We start from the raw sequence: 18,540 nt of genomic DNA, 5'->3' as shown, positions 1-18,540 counted from the left end.
TGTCGTGAACTATTCCCACCAGCCAGCAACAGCGTGGTACTTCTCATTCAATCTTATTCAGCCTTGCCTTATTTTCCCTCTATCTTATTATTGTGACTGTGAAGTAAAAGATTAGTTATAATCTGTCAGCCTGCGTTTGGGTCCGCGCTCGTGAGTGAGAACCAAAAAGAAGACGAATGAGGGAGAAAAGGAAAGTTGATACAGTGTAATAAAACACAGAGGCAAATGAGAGCGGGAGGTCATGGTGTGTTAGTGTTGGAGTGTTTCTTGTACACATTAACATCACTGACAGAGAGAGATGTTTTTGGGGTCGAAGGCTATTTTGGCCTTTGCCAGCTAGAGCTGCTTTCGTATGAGCAGCAATGGCAGGAAGTCAGTTCATTTATTTGATGAGAAATCCTCCAACCAGTTGTATAATCCTGGTAGGCACACAGAGTGCTCTGATCCACTTTGGGAGCCACCACAAATGGGCTGCACTGGGCATGTGTCATCCTGTCACCGCTTGTCAATGAGTTTGGAGGGGAGGAAAGCAGTTGGCATATTCACAATGTCATGTTTGTCAGCTTGGGGAAGTTCAACTGATTTAAAAATATGAAGGACTACAAGTGTCAAAGGAGTAATGAAGCCTCTCATAAATCAATAAATAATTTTACAACAAAAAAACCCTGTGCTTATAGATTATTTATTGATATATGAATTTATAATTCTATTTTAAAATGGATAATGAAAATGTAATATAAATTCGTAACAATTTAAAATACAATTGGTGAACCCAGTTATTTATTTATCTTTTAAAACTCTTAACATTGATTTTTGAAATCCATTATCTATTTATAAATTAATTCATGTATTTTAAAATGCTTTATTTAATATTATTTTATAAACCTCTCTTTAATTTGAAACCATTCCTTGATTGATGAATATTTAATTTGTACGTTTATTTAAGATTTTTCTATTTATTTCTCATTAAAATACAGTATCAAGGACGAATTAGGCAACTTGCTGTATTAATGTATGAATGTTTCAATGCCTATTGGACAATTCATTATAAATTGCTTTTATTACTATCTATGTGACACGTTTGGTACTCCATACAAGAGAGTGTGCGAGGTTTCTCTTTCGATTCTCAATAGAGGAAATATCATCTCTTCTTCAGGTAATTTCCCTTTGACATTTCTTAGATCTGAAATGACCGATTTAAATCTGTCTCTTGCTTGCTGCCGCTAACTGATCTTACCAGATGAATGCAGTGGAGTTGAAGGCACTTGTAAAGACACTAAATATCAGTGTGAGGAGCAGGGCCCGCAGCCTCAGCTCCTACCTGCAGCACTGTCATCCAGCATTGTGCTTGGTCAGAGGAAGAAATCATACGTCTCTGCAATTCTCTCCTCTCTCCCTCTGCATCCCTTGCTCTCCTCTCCTCCCTTTGTCCCCCCCCACCTCCCTCTTCTTTTCCACACGCACACACTCATCCTTGGCTCTCTCCATCTTCCCTCCCTCTCTCAAGTAGCGCTGTATAGAGGAAATAAAGTGCAGGGGCTGATAGCGCAGGGGTTTTAATTGTAGCAGAGAAGAGAGCAGTAATGAGGCTGTGCACCGCCTGGCATCTGAAGTTCACACGGAGGAAGACCAGGGAGAGTGTGTGGAGGGAACAGAGAAGGATGGTGAAGAAAACATGGGATGAGAAAAGACGGAAGCAGCAGTGTGAGAGATGGAGGGAGGGAGTAGGGAGCAGAGAGAGAGAGAGCTGAGGCAGTCGGTCTGCTGTGTGCTGTGTCAGAGGTTCACACCGACACCAGCGATTTATAGCTGATCTATTTGGCTCAATAGAAGGCCTTTAGCCCCCCCTCCTCCCCTCCTCCTCTTTCACACACACGCACACACACCACCACCACCACCACCCACCCTAGCGATTAATTTGAGGATTTTATTCCACTTGTATTCATTTCCCTATTAGGTTTTAATATACAATCATATTCAGATATGTTGGAAACTTGAAAATATATATTAAAGTTGGATGTGTGTGTAAAATTCCTGTTCTCAGGGATTAAAGTTCTGCTTTGCTTTCTTCGTTTTCTGTCAATTTAAGTCTAGAGGCCATGTATGAGACTTTAGCTTCAGAGAACAAAACCCAGAACTGGCCTCTGAGCACAGAATCCATATCTTCGCCACAATAGTTCATTTAAACGGCTGTTTTAAGTGACCATCTTTTTGTTCTCATGTTGGTTAGCATGGACAGAATAATAGCGTCCCTATAGCGCTGGCTAGTTAGCAAGTAAAGGCACTGACCCCATGGTGAATGTTTTCAGTGTTTTTGTATTTAAATCAAGATCCTGTTTCTTTGCAATTAACTGAGGGTCAATATGTTTTAGTTAAAGATAATTGGGTTTAGTGAAGTGTTGTGAAGCTTATTTATATGTTACATTAGCCCAGCATAAGGGATTAAAAGCGTTTATTTACCAGCTTGTTGGTGTTTGCTTAGAGATGGGTTGCTTCTGTTTTTTTCATTGTGGAGTCTGCTCATACCTTCTAGTGTCTCACCCTCAGGGGGGTCATTATACGAATTTATATTTATGCAGAACATAATAGCAAACACTGAGTATAGAGTTAAGAAAATTTTGCAGCGTGAGCTATAAAGACCGAGCATGGGTAATAGTGAGTGAACTTGTAATGAGGGATAAACTATATACACAGTGTTGTTTCCTGTTGGTGTAAGATAACAGGGATTCATTCTGCTGGGCCGATAGACTGTCTACATGAGAACGTGCTGTTTGTGTGCTGGGCAACTCACTTATTTTTTTTTAAGTGATGCAAAAGTAACACTCAGGAGTGTCTGAATGTAATCAATCCCCTGATCCCCCACCGTTCCTACCTCTCCATCAGAAGATTTCTGTCAAACGACTTCTTTAATCCCTGTATTCTATGAATATGAAGCACGGGCATTACTCCGTGCAAACTCAGAGATTGTTTTCTCTCTCATCTCGCCAGGTCCAATGTGTGATGAGCCAGCAGAAGGGAAGAGGAAAGGTCGTCCCAAAGCAGAAGTGCAGGAACTCAGAAGCATCCCTGTGAGTATCTGTCTTTGAACTGTGTGGGTGTTTGAAGTGGGCTTCACTTTTCTTGCACAGAGTAGGCAGCGCCCCATGAATATGCACAATATGCTGCACAGTATAGCGTGCATGTATTCAATTCTCTCTTCCTCACCCCCGAGCAGGCCCATATGATAGTGCAATGGAAGGAAGAGTTTAAGCGCCGCTCCAGGGTTAAGTGTCCGTGTTCAGGCTGCTGGTTAGAGTTTCCCAGCATCTATGGCGTCAAGTACCACTATCAACGTTGCCAGGGGGTGAGTTACTAATCTCTGCTCTTTCCTGCTATGCGGCTATTTCCATCTTATGCTTCCAAGTAGATTTTAATCGCAAATTAATGTTAAGTACTTCAGAAAACCCTAAAATAAACAAACAATGAGTGGGAGAATTTGAGAATTTAATAAGTAATGTTTTGCTTATTGACCATACAAGAGCGATAATCTACCTGTGAAGAGTTAACTGAAGGTTTCTTAAAACTAACAGCTACCAACTGTCATCTGACTTTGCATAGGTAGGAAGCTGACTCTAAATCCCCTCTCCTCGTGTCTGTGTTCGTATCAGGCCACTGTAGCCGAGAAGCTGAGTCATGGCTGCCCCTACTGTGAGGCAGTGTTCGCCTCAAAGGTCCGCCTGCAGAAGCACAAGCTGTGGAACCACCCTGACAGGGTTACTATGGAGCCCAAGGATGAGCAGCATAAACTTCAAAAGGCTCCTGTCAAGTCTAACACCAAGAAAAGGTGACTGGGCTTTAGAGTTCAAATTCCCACCCACACTGACCCACATAATGGTGTTAGAAAGGTCCTCATGCTGACTGCCCCAAACTGTCCTCCCTCGGTCTGTGAATCCAGGCCCATGGAGAACAGCCCGCCCTCTCCTGTGTTCTTCAAAGTGAAAAAGACCCACGAGGTGTCCGCGCCCTCTCAGAACGGGGAGCTGGCCCACCAGAGGAGTGAGAGGAAACAGCACAGCCACGGCCAGCCTTCACAGCAGATTCACCAGTCCCAGCCAGTCTTTCCTCAGTCCCAGGAGTCGCAGTCCCAGAGCACATCATCTGATGCAGGGGGCAGTGAGAGTGATGGGGGAAGTCTTCCCCCTTCTTACCTAGATGAGGACCCAGAGCGAATGAAGCACAGTAAGATTACAGCATATCTCTTGTCATAGACTCCATATTCTCATCACTCTTGCACAATACGTGTTTGACCATTCCTTGCTCTGTTTTTCTCTTGAGCCAGGACGGAAGCAGAAAACTCCCAAGAAATTCACTGGAGAGCAGCCTTCTATATCTGGAACATTTGGATTGAAAGGTAAAAACGGTAAAATGTCTCTCACGTAACCGTTCAAAAAAAAAGTTTAAATCATTTAATATTCATGCTGACTTTCCGATAATAGTCATATAAATGTATAAGGTAATCTCATGTTGGCCTGTCCGAAGTGAGCTCTCTGTGTTAATAAACTTTGAAAGTGTTTCGTTAGTCCAGTTTAACCTATAGAAGCCACTGAATGCTGGTGTAACGTGTTCTGCTGTCACAGAGGAAATTGATTTATTGATCTCGAGTGCAGCACATTTGCATGTGTACCCCCAATGACAGGCACACGGAGAGGGTTGGTAAAGACAGTGACAAGGCCAGTAAACTCTTTATAATGGTCAACTTGAGTTTCCACTGGCCAACTGATGCGGGGACCAATCAGGATTTGTCCCAGTATTCCCTACAGCCAGTCTAACCAGGGAGAAAAACTGTCTCAAATGATGCATTCAAAGACAGTCTGAAAAAATACATCAAAGAGTCTAAGCCCTCCAGAAACCTGTAGGGAAACCCTGTTAATAAGTGAATAAAAGAAATTGTGGAGAATAGATAGTGCTGTGTTGGCTGATCCATCATTGATTGCTCACAAAAACAGCAGGCCTCAGGATCTCTGTGCTTATATACTGAATAATAGAAACCTTGGGAGTACAAATGTACCATTGCTAGAAGATAGGGATGAGGACTGTGGAGGCATGTTTTGCCATATCATGCCATTGGCTATGTGAGTATAACTACTGATTAATGGTGCGGATCTTTTACAAGAGATAATGTGGCAACTGCAGAGATGTTTCATAGGCAACTAAATGAATCAAGCTCACATCTCATTTACACAGTTTTAAATGTATAGTGACTCATAAAGTGTAAACTCTTTATCAGCATTTATCAAACATACCATCCCCATCACTGTTCTCTCATTTGCTCTTTTAGTCTGCTTGTCATTGTTCTGGTGACTCATTAACAATCTCTCTCTTTCTCTCTCTCTCTCTCTCTCTCTCTCTCTCTCTCTCTCTCTCTCTCTCTCTCTCTCTCTCTCTCTCTTTCTCTCTTTATCTCTCTCTCTCTCCATCTCTCTCTCTCTTTCTTTCTCACAGCTTTTTTATATTCAGTATCAACTTTCTCTTTTTTAGAATTTCTCTTGTTCAGCATTGTCCTCCGACCGTCGTTCTCTACTTACGTATCTCATTTTACCTTGAATACTTTCATTGGGAGTATTAATCGCTGCACTGTGTGTGTGTGTGTGTGTGTGTGTGTGTGTGTGTGTGTGTGTGTGTGTGTGTGTGTGTGTGTGTGTGTGTGTGTGTGTGTGTGTGTGTGTGTGTGTGTGTGTGTGTGTGTGTGCCCTTGTGTGTCAGGTATGACTAAGGTGGAGGAAAAGCTAAAAGCAGGTCGTGCAAAGAGACCAGAGGGGAGTGGGTTCAGTGAGGAGCCGCAGAAAAGACCCACTTCAAGTCAGTCCTCCAAGAAAGACCCGGCAACAACAAGCTCTGGTGAATTTCTATGTCAATTTTATAAGGGATACAATTTGTTGATAGAAATATATAATTTTTTTTCTTATCAAAAGCCTAGATTTTTACTCATTAGAAAGATATCTTTTCCAAATCCACCACTGATGTCATGCCACCGTCCAAGAACTTTTCTCAAGCCTCAATTTCACAAGTAAAATTGTTATAGGAATACAACTAATGATTAATTTCAGTAGAGCTTAATGTCTCAATTGTGTCTTCATTATATGTTAATTTGTTCAATTAATCAGTTGTGTTATAACCAAAAAGTTATCAAATTACAAAGATCTTCAAAATCTATTTTCTTCCATTCAATCATTTTATCAATCAATCAATCAATCATTTCTGAAGACTAGTTTCAAACTGTAAACTGATAAAGCATTTGGTGCTGTGGAAATAATTTGGTCAATAACAAAAAATTATTTAAGTTTGTTGCCTTGCCATAAGTTCTGATGGGCCAAGGGACACAATGTCTGTGATGACATTTTATGTTATGCCCATAGTAATCTAACACCAGTAACACTTGATTGGCTAATTGACAGAATGCTTTTATCCTGTTTCTAAGGTGCTGTTCCTGACACCCAGTGGCAGCGAGCAATCTCAGAGCGAGGTGAAGTGGTCTGTCCCACCTGCTCCATCGTCACCAGGAAAACAATCCACGGCCTCAAGAAACACATGGAGATTTGCCAGAAGGTCAGTGTGTGACACAGCCATTCATCAGACTGCAGCGGGGTGGGTGTGCTGTCACAGCTCTGAAACCTATATAGGGTTTTCTTGTGACTTTCTCAGATATTTGCATCAATGGAAGCTGCTTCTGGAGGAGTCTGCCTGGTGAAAACTTATTGAATAGGACATTAATGTTCTTAATGTTATAACATCATGTACGTCAGCAGGAAAGATGTCTTGTGCTTTTAACATTTTCCCCTTTCCTCTAGTGTGTTATATACATTTTTTGTGTATTTAAAGTTCTGTAATGTTAAAAAGCCCAAAGTATGTGGTAAAGTGAGCTCCTCTCCCACCACAGAAAACACTGCTCCTGAAGCTGCTGAAACATATCGTTAATAGCCCAGTATTTACAGGTTATCCTGATGTCATATGACATCATGATGCCCCACATTTGCATAATGCATGCCTAGCAGCTAGTCTGGCCCGCCCCCTTACAAAGCCAGGTACAGCGAGAGTGGAGGCCGACATTAACATTCATGCGCTGGAAGTGGTTGACCAATCACAACGTGATATGTTTACTGAAGATTAGAGCACGTAAACCTTATCAAGTAAGAATCAAAACAAAAATTGTCACCTGAATATGGGCATAATATGTCTCTTTTAAAACGGTGCTGTCCTTGTATGATTCTGTGTAACATCTAACACTGCAATACACATGATGTGATGTACAGGAGCCTCATGAAACTGTCTCAAAAAACAGTTTACATATTGACAAATTGTTTCCATTCTATAATTATTGGGTTTTTTTTCTCAGTGTGAAATGTGTCGCCACATTGGATTATAACTCTGACTGCAGTGTTATTAGATAGCTCTCCCTGAGGTGCCCATTGTGCAGAGTCTTGGGAGCCTTTACTGTAAAGATATTGATTGGAGGGCTGAAGAAATAACATCAGGCATTATCTCAGTTCCGTAATCTCAGCCATGTAATATCCTTCACTCATCTGCACTGATATGAAAGCTAATATCAGTTGGAATGGATCAGTGGAGGGCACTGTACTCTTCTGTGGTTTGTTTACATTGCACTCAATTGTGGTCAATAGTAATAATAAAGGACGTTGGGGTGACACATGGAAAAAGTTAAAACGTCTGCGCTACATTGAGCTCATCTTGAGGACGAGTCAGCGTGTCGAGTGGTGCAGTCGCCTCTGGGCCCTCAGAGAGAAGTGTTCCTACAGCCATTTTAATGGCTCTGTCACCCAGTGGCCCGTGTGTCATTAAAGTGACAGCCTGCCATTAAGTAATGACAGAATCACCACATTACCACTGGGTCACTCACCATCAAAACACCTCTGTCTCCAAATCAATACTGAGGCGAGGAGGGAAGTCTACAGAAAGGAACACTGCGCTAATCATTGGCTTTATCTGGTTCCCAAAGTTTCTCGATCATGTCCTTTGTCCTTTATTTTGACCAGAATTGTGCACTAATAAAAAAACTCTATTAGGTTACAGATGAAATGTTGTTAAATTGATGGATCCAATAAAGCCAGCAAGAGTGGGCTACTTGTTTGTTTCCTTTCCTAGAAATGTTATGTGATCCTCTGTTTGGCCTTCATCCTCTGCAGCTCCAGGACGCCCTGAAGTGCCAACAGTGCCAGAAACAGTTCAGATCCAAGGCCGGCCTCAACTACCACACCATGGCTGAACACAGCACCAAGGTACCCCCTCTGATCCTGTGGGACCTGAAGCCAGTGTCAAAAATTCAAATACTTAGCTTTAAAGTAGGTTGACAGTGTGACTAGTAATCTGCCCAGTAATCCATAACTCAGTTGTTCAGTATCCAGACGGGGAGCAAATGTTTCACCACTGTCCCACTGACCCACTGAACAGGGGTCGTTAGTTTTTAGTTACCACACCAGAGCACTTCACCTATTCAGGGGTTGGTCAAACTTGCACTTGTGACTATTTTAGAAATCCACCATATCTAATGCTGGTGTCAGATTTCACTGGGCTCGTTTAGTGCTGTCTTAGATATCGTCCCATATAGATTCACCTACGGAGTCAAAACCCCATTCATTTCCCATGAACCACCACTTCATTGTGTCTGTTTTATATTCACTGTCAGCTGCTGAGCCCTTCTCTAAAAAAAATTTGATCTCGGGGTCTGTGAACGATGATACATTTGAACTGGTGATTGGTATTCTTGTCCTGAAAGTGCTCACATTTCTTTCTTCAGCTGTCTTAACTCTGACAGCAGAGAGCTTCATTAAGATATTATCATGACACTCCTGCATTAGAGCAATGGCACTGCTATGAAGTTTGCTGAATAATTCAACGCTGCCTGTTTCAAAAAAGTATCATGAAAGATTAATGCATGAACGTGCAGAAAACCTTGTGACGTGCTGCAAGTGCCTTTGTGTTTTTATGTGAGCACATTTTCCTTTAGTATTCATGGTATATGTTCACATGAATGTATACAGTCCGAGTGCGTGAGTGTTTTGGGTGTGTGTTGTTTGCCAGTTTGACAGAGATAATAGATGACTGTGCCATCTGTGCCGGGCCCAGCTAAAGGGTTTGATACTGCCATTTGTCTTCAGTGTGGACCTGTTGTGTCCTGACCTTATTAGCCCCATCCCAGTGCAGCAGGGGAAAAGACAGTGTGTGTGTGTGTGTGTGTGTGTGTGTGTGTGTGTGTGTGTGTGTGTGTGTGTGTGTGTGTGTGTGTGTGTGTGTGTGTGTGTGTGTGTGTGTGTGTGTGTGTGTGTGTGTGTGTGTGTGTGTGTGTTAAAATAAGATGATCAGATTCCCAGATTTTTTAAAAAACTTTATTTTGCATTAAGAAGAGTGTTGCTGTGCTACTTTGTCCGTGTATATTTTAACTGTATTTGTCATACTATGTATTGTAGTTTGTTTGTGGTCATGTTTTGTTGTTTTGCCGACACAGTTTTTTTAATTCACATATGTAAAAAAACACACTTTTATTGTGTCTTTAAGTGGACAACATTTTTTTCTTGGTATAGAGGCTCATGTTATTTGTCTTGTTTGTGCCCATGGTCACAAAAGGACATATTAACAGAGTTGCTGTCTACACAGCAGTGATAGTGTTGTGTTACAGTCAGTGAGGAAAGTACCTATATTTTTGCGTAGAGGTGTGTTCATATATGAGACTAATTCATTTAACTCTTTTTATTCTACTGCCACTGTGTTTTTGTCTGTGTTAATGTTGCTCGTTGTGTTACCATTTGTGTTGAATCATTCCTCTGTGAAGCAGATTCTACTTCAGCCTGGTATGTGAAGTGAAGTCTGATTTGATTTTATATGATTTAATTTGGCGTATGCCCTGACCCCGCGTCTAGTGTTTTGTCAGGGCACATGGTCACATGGACTAGCCCCAGTGCAGTGTGGAAAAACACAGTGTGCTGACAGAAGGACAGGGGTCACCCGCTGATTTTGACCTTGATGTCGCTGCTGCGATTGTGATCCCGCCATCTCTTCTGTCAGAGGCGTGTTCAGTCTTTGAGTGGGAGAGGCATTAATGCATGCTGATGTTGTCCCATGGTTTACTCCACTGCCAGTGTAAATGAAAGGCTGAGCTTGTGTCTGTTTTCTTGCCGGCAGGCTTGAGCGTGATTTACTTGAATTAGTGAAGGACTGGTGGTATCTCATCTCCTCTTTTAACTTTACAGAAAGCTAGGGTTGTGTCATCCTACTTCTTTCTCTGTGTGTTCACACATGAGAAAACACATGAAGTTCACTCCTCTGGGATTCCTAAGTCCAGACTCTCTCTCCAGTCCCCTGCACTTCTCGTCTTCCCTCTCCCTGGCAGCCCCGCCATCTGTTGTTCTGGTCTTGGCTGGGTTTTGGCACCAGCCTGCACTCGAGTGAAAACATGAGTTTGACAGTTGTCATAAACATGCCTTGAGAAAAAGCCTCACCATGAAACCATTTAATGATCCTGGCACAGTGAGAACGCAGAAGATGGAAAACACATTTCCATCACCATTTTCTGAAAGTTATTAGGCAGAGGGCGATGTTGTGGTGGGTAATACATATGCACCGTTGTGTTTGTTGCCCCTCAGCCCTCAAGGAGCGAAGGCCAGACGGGCGACGAGCATGAGGAGAGAGAAAGGCTGCGCCGAGTTCTCAAACAGATGGGACGAATCAAGTGTCCTAGTGAGGTATGCACTCTTTCTTTCTTTCTGACCCTTTCTATTTTTTTTCCTCTATTTTTTTTTCTTCACTTTTACTTTTCTTTGTCCTTTATTCCATTTGTCCAACTTTCCTGTCTTTCAAGCCACATTTTCCTCTCTCTGCAAATGCCAGTTTCGATTTCGTTCCTCCCTTTTCCTCAGGCTCCTTTTTTTTTTGTGTCCGCCTCCTTTAGCACTCTCCCTCCTTTTTCCTTTATGCCTTGTTCTTGACACGTTGCCCAAAACCACATCAACACTCTGCTTCCCATTACTCACACTGGAGTGCAAAAGGCAGAGAGAGGAGGAGAGAGAGCTGCGAAAAATAGACTCAGCTTCAGTGACGTCTTCACTCAGAAAAATGAGCAGTTTACTCCTGTTTTCTCTGTTTTTTTAAGCGGAACCACATAATAATCACCAAGTGCTCTAATATTGTTCCATTAAACCTACACTTTGCCTCACTTACCCACTTTCCAACTTAATGTTTGTTTTAATTCTGTCCCTCTTTTGTCACTGGCCTCACACAATCACACACACATCATGTGTACAAACACGCACACACATTTACAGGGCTGCTCAGCCCACTTTTCCAGTCTGATGGGCTACCAGTACCACCAGAAGCGTTGTGGAGGAGAGTTGTCTGATGATGAGAAGCCTGTGTTTCTGTGCCAGCACTGTGGAAAGACCTACCGCTCCAAGGCTGGCAGAGACTACCATGTGCGTACTGAACACCCCCCGACCATCACCACCATGACAGCCACCACTAACAACTACAACAAGGACAATATAACTGACACCAACAACAACACCGGCAAAGAGAGGGTAAGAAAACACTGTACTTTATTTAGGAGACAGCTGTTTTTCACTGTTTTGTTTATAGATGTATTTTTCTATATTTTGCCAAATAAGTAGTAGCCTATAAGTAGCCGCAGTTTCTCCACTTTTTTTTACGCAGAGGGGCGTCCCACCGCTCCACCAGGTGGTCCCTGAGGAGACTCCATCAGGAGGCAAGAAGCAGCAGAGCCAGTCTGAGAAGACGGACTGGCAGGAGAAGGCACCTTCCGCCTGCCACCCTAAGGAGAAGCAAAGGGACGCCAGGCAGAAGGACAGGGAAAAAGAAAAGGGGAGGGAGCGGGACAATGAAAGAGCAGTGGAGGACTTTGAACGGACCCCCAGTGGCAGAGTGAGGCGCCGGTCTGCTCAGGTGGCAGTGTTCCACCTGCAGGAGATAGCAGAGGATGAGCTGGCCAAAGACTGGGGCACTAAGCGGCGCATCAAGGACGACCTGGTACCTGACAGCAAGAGGGTGAGTACATAAAGTGGATTAGTATTCAGTGTACAAAGAAGGAAGGAAGGGCTGCAGTGGATTTAACTCTCTAGAAGTACAAACAACAAGATCCCAGAAGTCTTGCTGAATGTTGAGAAATGCAGAGAATCATGACAAAAAACTAAAAAGGTATTCATCTTCAAGTTAAGTTATATTATTATTTGATTCTTGAGCATACTGGCAGACACACAGACCAACGTGTAGGTCTTCATCTTCATCAGGGTCTGACAAACACATAATCGGTTCAAATTACATCCCAGCTGAGGATGACAACAGCTGTGGCCTAGTAAATACACCATAGCAATAAATCTCAAGCACTGGCCCCCTACATGCCAAAATGTACAATAATGAGAGATGCATACTCGGCTCACACACAGAACCAGGAACAGAGATACCTGTACATCTGCATTTTGCACTGCAAGAAGATATCTCCATGAAAATATAAAAAACGTACAACAAAAAAGATTACACAGTAACATGCGTCAAAACCGACCTTTCCATGAAAATATAAAGGTGAAACCAGGAGATAAACACGTCCCCCAGACCCCCCAGACTCCTCTAAACTCACACTAAATGGTGAATCTATCAGGAATAATGATACACATGTTTTTCTTTTGTATAGTTAAACTACACGCGGCCTGGTCTCCCCAATTTCAGCCCAGAGCTACTAGAGACCTGGAAGAACCAAGTCAAGGAGAAGGGCTTCATCTGCTGTACCAATGAAGTAAGAACATAAACTGGCTTAACGTGTCACCATATACAGAACGTTTCCATAACAACAAAATATTGAATTGGATGGGACGAGTTTGTTTATATAATTAAAAAACTATGAGAGTGAAATTTATAGATGTAAAGATGTTATTTGTTTGTTCACTCTTGATTTCTGTTTTGTCTCAGAACTGTGAAGCTGTGTATTCCAGTGTGTCGGGACTTAAAGCTCACCTTGCCAACTGCAGCCAGGTACAAACACCCACCTGGACCTAAGACACTGGCCTGATCACATTTGTCTCTGTAGATACTAAAGTAAAAAATAGTAAAACACAAACACAGAAAGTAAGTTTGACGGATTTGGAGGTAAAATGAAAGTTAATGCGGTATAAGAGTTGGAACATGTGTATCATATAAAAAACCTTATTTAGAAGACTCTCAAAAAACATAAACGGATTTGAAAACAAAAAAATGTCAATAAATAGCTGCTAATGTAAAGAGAATATGTTTATTCTATCAATACAGAATAGCAATGCAACATAAAGAGTGTGTGGAAAATTGAGTCTACTTTGGTGCATATATTAATTTTTAACTTCTGGTTAAACGATAACTGGTGTTGGTTGATACCTAATCTGGTGTGTAACAGGTGACATGCTGTGGTGTTAATGTTAACGACTGCTGTGTGTGTGTGTGTGTGTGTGTGTGTGTGTGTGTGTGTGTGTGTGTGTGTGTGTGTGTGTGTGTGTGTGTGTGTGTGTGTGTGTGTGTGTGTGTGTGTGTGTGTGTGTGTTGCAGGGTGGAGGAGAACTGGGGAAGTACATGTGTCTGATCTGTCAGAAGGAGTTTAGTTCAGAGAGCGGTGTGAAGTACCACATCAGCAAGACACACTCACAGGTGGGTCAGTCTCAGTCTAAATTTCACAGATAGCCTTATAACAAACAGCCGTGTCATTTAGTATCACGTCTACAGGCAGTATTTCCATTTCCGTTCATACACAGTAAAACTATCCAGTAAGATGAGATGGATATTTCTCATACTTTTCTATGTTGTGGTAATCAGCAACTTCCTGGACCAAACCTCTACAGGACTTGTTGCAATACTAATTATCTGCTCGAATACAGTATATGTATTTCTCGTTCAATATACTGATTTTCTTCCCATAAAAATAAGTAGAGGGGCGCTCGGAGATGACATACCTCCGCCAAAGTTGATTGGCCACATTATCGCTATATTGCGTGGAATCAGAATGGGAAAAATACTCCAAGATCTGCCTGTTTATTTAAATCTGCTCCAAAATGTAATGGGTTCTCCCTCTAGTCACTCCCCACCTCTCCACAACATTTCATGGAAATCAGTCCAGTACATTTATATTTATAGTACTCTATTCGTACATGGAGGTTTACCCCACTAATTACAGCTGTATATGGTCATATCCTGCTTGAGATAATCACTAAATCACTTTTTTGCGCTTCAGAACTGGTTTCGTACTGCAGCCACTGAAGTGGTCTCCAGTAGCAAGAGTAAAGCACCGGAGGATAACGGGATCAAACCTGAGGTGAGGAACTGTGCCACCACTGGTAAGAAGAGGGGCCGCAAGCCCAAAGAGCGCCCCTCTGTGATCGCACCTCTTGAAACAAACACTGAAGCACCTGCCGCCACTCAAAATTCAACCCTTGCCGTGACTCCTACCTTGGGCCCAACACAATCTCCGACCTTGATCCCCGACCCAACGGACAATGCTAATTCAGGCCAAAACAGACAGCCCGTCCCCTCGGCCACCAGGCGAAGCAAACCCAAGAGGCTGTCGTTATCAGAGTAGCTCTGCTTTCGTCGACCCAGGAGACAGAGAGGAAGCTCACTGTAAATGTTATGGCAAGGACTTGGCACTGAGAAGAAAGTTAAAACAGCCATTAAGAAGTAAAACACAATCCCCAGAGTTTTATGTGTCTATTGTTAAAAACAATACTCATGTAACAGTAGTGTTTTATTTCTCCATTCCACTTTTATCTCGTTTTCAAGGCACACATTTCAGTATCTGTACTCACAGCAGGGGGGCGACAGTCGTAATGAAAGATTAAATCCTGGGTAGATTTTCTAAACAGAGGTAGTACTCCAAACAAATGGAGAGTAAATCTCTACAAGAGATTCATTAATGTTTGAGAGGTTTTTAAAAAAGATATTCTATTAGCATGGTGAAGTCATTTAATGATAGCTACTGTTTTCACATTTTTTCACAGATATACTGTACTGTGTACATAAATAATATCTATATCTATATATCTATATACTCAAAGCAATGATGCCATCTATTATTTTTCGAGCCTGACACGTCCAATTGGATCATGAGCAGTCAGGAGTTTTTGCAGTGTGTGCTGTAGTGCAATGTCGTTTTGAACTTGATTCTTTAATTTCTTCCTGGTTTTACTTTGTTCATTTTTTTTTACTTTTGATGTCTCAAGTAAGCAATTGTCATATAAGCTAAAATGTTGGTCAGTTGTAAATCCTGTTCTACTCCATTTTATCCTACAGTTACGTGAGTGTCACATCAGGGACACTGATTTTATTTCATCTGGATCACATGGCAGTGAAAGGAATCTGCTTTGACAACCATAATTATCGTGTCTTACGCGCTTCTTTTACACTGAGGTTAATAAGCAGAAAGTGATTGTTTGAGATTTACATCTGTAAGCTATGAGTTAGTTACATTAATACTTAATATGGCTTTGTTTAATTGATTTTAAACAAGAAAAACTTGAAGTTTTCTGTCTAAAATAGGACTGGCAATGTTAGACAGAAGGATGAATTTTGTGTGAAGCTTGTTGCACCATTGCAGCACAATCAAATGATGTGACACCATGTTAAAGAAAGCCATGTTTTGGCTCCTGCTTTAGCTTGAATCTCAGAACAGAGGAGAGAATTAAAAATACTATCTTTTATAGAGTTTGAGGAAAAAAATCTTTTATTAAAACGAAAAAAATGCAAATCAAGATTAATACTTATAAAACGGTTTATGAATTAATTCCTGGGTGCTCAAAGTTATTGCCTTGCACTTTAACCCTTCTCACTCCCCTCTTGTATTTTTGCACTCCAGGAGAAATTCAGCTTGGCCTCGCGGCCGTCAGGTACAGGAGCGGGAATATTTTACTCTGATGAAAAATTAAACTAGAGATAATCTAAATTTGTTATTGAGCAGCGTGGTTAGCTCTTTCTATTCATTATGTGTGATCCAACATGACCGTATTATTATGACTCACCACGCAAAGCCATAACTGGTCATGTTTAAGACCGCTCTCGCATTTATTGTTGGTTTATCTTGAGATTCAAGAGAAGTAATCCGATATTATTACATCTGTTCAAATCTAAAAATGTGTGCAATCAGAGAATATTTTCACTTAAATGTGTTTAAAGTACTTGAACCAAAAGTTCTATTAAGAAATTGAGCAAATGAAAACTCCATAAATATTTGATTTATATTTCCGGTGTATGGCCATGAAAAAATGACTTGCTTACTTAAAATAAGTCCGATGATAAATCTATTTTATATTCTCTTGTGTGTATTACGTAGGTAGCAATCTGATAGCTTTGGGGAAAGTTGTGATGTGAGGATATTCTGGTGAGATAATAAGGGTGCTTTACTTGCCATTCTACCTTAAGGACCTGATACAACTCAATTCAAGTCCATTGATCCATCCTCTAAATTTTGCACCAACAAATGTCAATGTCGTCATTGAAATCAAGCACTGATGTCAGCAGAACATTTTCACGTAACATCGGATTTTGAATTTCTCGGTACGTGTCCCGGGTGGTGTCACCCCTGCGCCGTGACCTTTTACATTGCTAAGCAAAGATTCGAGCTGAATTCCTCCATTATTAATCAACTGATGGAGTTTATTCGGATGGGGATGAATATGCATGTGTCTGTCTCTGGGAGTGGGATGGACGTTTAACTTCTATCCAGGTTCAACGGACGGGAAGACGCAAGACAAGCACTGATTGGTCCTATGACCTTTTCAATAGGAGTCGTCCAGAGTGTGTGTGTGTGTGCGTGCGTGTGTGTGTGCGTGCGTGTGTGTGTGTTTGTGGTAAACAGTTAGCACCTTTGTAATGACTGGATGTCAGAAATGGTAACACTTTGCGTCAAGTGTTACGCCGTGGCACAGAATCAGTTCATCAGCTGCTTGTTACTCATTTCATTAATAACGTCACATTGACTGTGTTTACCTGACAAGCTTTGGTGTTGCAATATGATAGTTTAGCACTGCTTTTAACAGTGGGTATTTTATATTTTATCACACCCTTTACTATCTGTCTTCCTACGATGTGGAAAACATATCTATCCCGCAGTGTGAGCTGACTGCAACATGTTTTAGAGAGTACAGCAATACACCATAATTAGCTGTTTTTGTTGGCTTGCTGATATTTTGATATTGATGTGTCTTTTCAGAAATGTATGGCTTTTTTTTTCACTCCCCTACTTTTGTTTGTTTGCTTTGAAAAATGCTTTTTACATATTATGAAGTCTAAAAAAGAAAAGGTTGAAAAAATTTGTAGACCACAAGGAACATTGTAGGCCTATGTGTCGGCATACACTGTTATTTTATTCATTTTGATGATGCACATAAAATGAGCTTTTTCAGTACACAACGACAAACACATTGAGAGAGAGTCCTTTATTATTATCTATTCAATATGGGACAACAAGGCATATGTATGTGTGTTTGTTTCTGTATTTAGTGCACTTACTATACCATGAAATAGGCTTGAAATAGGAGTGTTGTTGGAGCTTTCTAGTTACCTGGACTGTGTGTGGTGTGACTTTTGTACCTGGGGAAACAGCAGGCTCGAGCGTCTTCCCTTTGTCAGCAATGTTATCTCCAAACCCAAGCTTAATCCTCACAAATCCCCTTCGACAGCCTGAGAATTTTACCCTTTATTTGGCCAACAGTGGTTCATTTTATATGCTACCTACACTTCAAAAGCAGGAAATGGTTTCCGCCTTTGTTGTTGGGGCCATTGTGATGAAACTGTTGAGAGTTTTACGAGATGATGTTGTAGCTCCTAACTGGTTATAATATATAAGTAACAGGTGAAATTAGACTAATGATGTATTAAAGATTTCCATATCTGAAATTAAGCTGTATAGTATCTAACGTGGGAGGCGTCAGTGCCTCCTTTGAGTCTGAACTGTTACAATTTTTCTCCAAAACTTGTTGTATTACCTGTGCATTAGTATCCCTCAACTAATTAATAAAAGTTTGTTGACTAAACTTGTGTCGACTGTGTCAAGTTTGGATATCTGTTATCTTACATCAAATATTATATTGAATGTAATTAGAATTTAATAGACAGGTAAATTATGGAAGTACTTGTCGCAACACATTTAAAGCAGTAAGTGTTAAGTGAGGATGCTTTCAAAAATAATGCTAAGAATATTTTTCTTTTATTAACAATTAACTAATTTAGTGTGACAACTAATTTAACCAACATTCCCTGGTTCACTCGTAAAACTAGAATGGCACTCGGTCGAGCCCATACTTCCGCAAAGGTCAAACAATCCAACACATAAATGTCTTGCTCTTATAGTAGAAATATAAAAGATAAAATAAGTGGTCAGATATCCTAAATGATTTATTTGTCATAAAATTAAAAGTTAAAGAAAGTGAGAAGAAATCCTGGATCTGCCCTTTAATAGATGTCCTCAATAAAATCTAATGTGTTCTTCCCAGGCGCAGCAACCGTCCATACACCAAATTGGAAATTGGT

General features: G+C 41.2%; 1 protein-coding gene across 6 annotated transcripts in view; it reads left to right on the top strand.

The window, feature by feature from the left end:
• Positions 1 to 18,044, top strand: part of znf512b (zinc finger protein 512B) — a 30,141-nt gene extending 12,097 nt beyond the window's left edge. For 2 of the 6 annotated variants that reach the window (XM_035158515.2, XM_035158519.1), the window contains 15 exons: positions 2,989 to 3,068; positions 3,215 to 3,343; positions 3,648 to 3,823; positions 3,935 to 4,218; positions 4,313 to 4,390; positions 5,743 to 5,877; positions 6,458 to 6,585; positions 8,181 to 8,273; positions 10,635 to 10,733; positions 11,313 to 11,564; positions 11,698 to 12,048; positions 12,692 to 12,793; positions 12,967 to 13,029; positions 13,573 to 13,671; positions 14,252 to 18,044. In XM_035158515.2, the coding sequence (XP_035014406.1) occupies positions 2,989 to 3,068; positions 3,215 to 3,343; positions 3,648 to 3,823; positions 3,935 to 4,218; positions 4,313 to 4,390; positions 5,743 to 5,877; positions 6,458 to 6,585; positions 8,181 to 8,273; positions 10,635 to 10,733; positions 11,313 to 11,564; positions 11,698 to 12,048; positions 12,692 to 12,793; positions 12,967 to 13,029; positions 13,573 to 13,671; positions 14,252 to 14,596 (2,414 nt within the window). In that variant the 3' untranslated portion in view covers positions 14,597 to 18,044. The remainder of the gene's footprint in view (positions 1 to 2,988; positions 3,069 to 3,214; positions 3,344 to 3,647; positions 3,824 to 3,934; positions 4,219 to 4,312; positions 4,391 to 5,742; positions 5,878 to 6,457; positions 6,586 to 8,180; positions 8,274 to 10,634; positions 10,734 to 11,312; positions 11,565 to 11,697; positions 12,049 to 12,691; positions 12,794 to 12,966; positions 13,030 to 13,572; positions 13,672 to 14,251) is intronic. The other 4 variants (XM_035158520.2, XM_035158521.1, XM_035158518.2 and 1 more) reach the window with 3 other exon arrangements.
• Positions 18,045 to 18,540: the final 496 nt, after the last annotated feature.

This window comes from Hippoglossus stenolepis, chromosome 6, assembly GCF_022539355.2.
Source record: "Hippoglossus stenolepis isolate QCI-W04-F060 chromosome 6, HSTE1.2, whole genome shotgun sequence".
In the NCBI taxonomy this organism is placed as follows: Eukaryota; Metazoa; Chordata; class Actinopteri; order Pleuronectiformes; family Pleuronectidae; genus Hippoglossus; species Hippoglossus stenolepis.
Note: the sequence above shows the minus strand (reverse complement) of the source record. Positions and strands in the feature narration are given on the sequence as shown.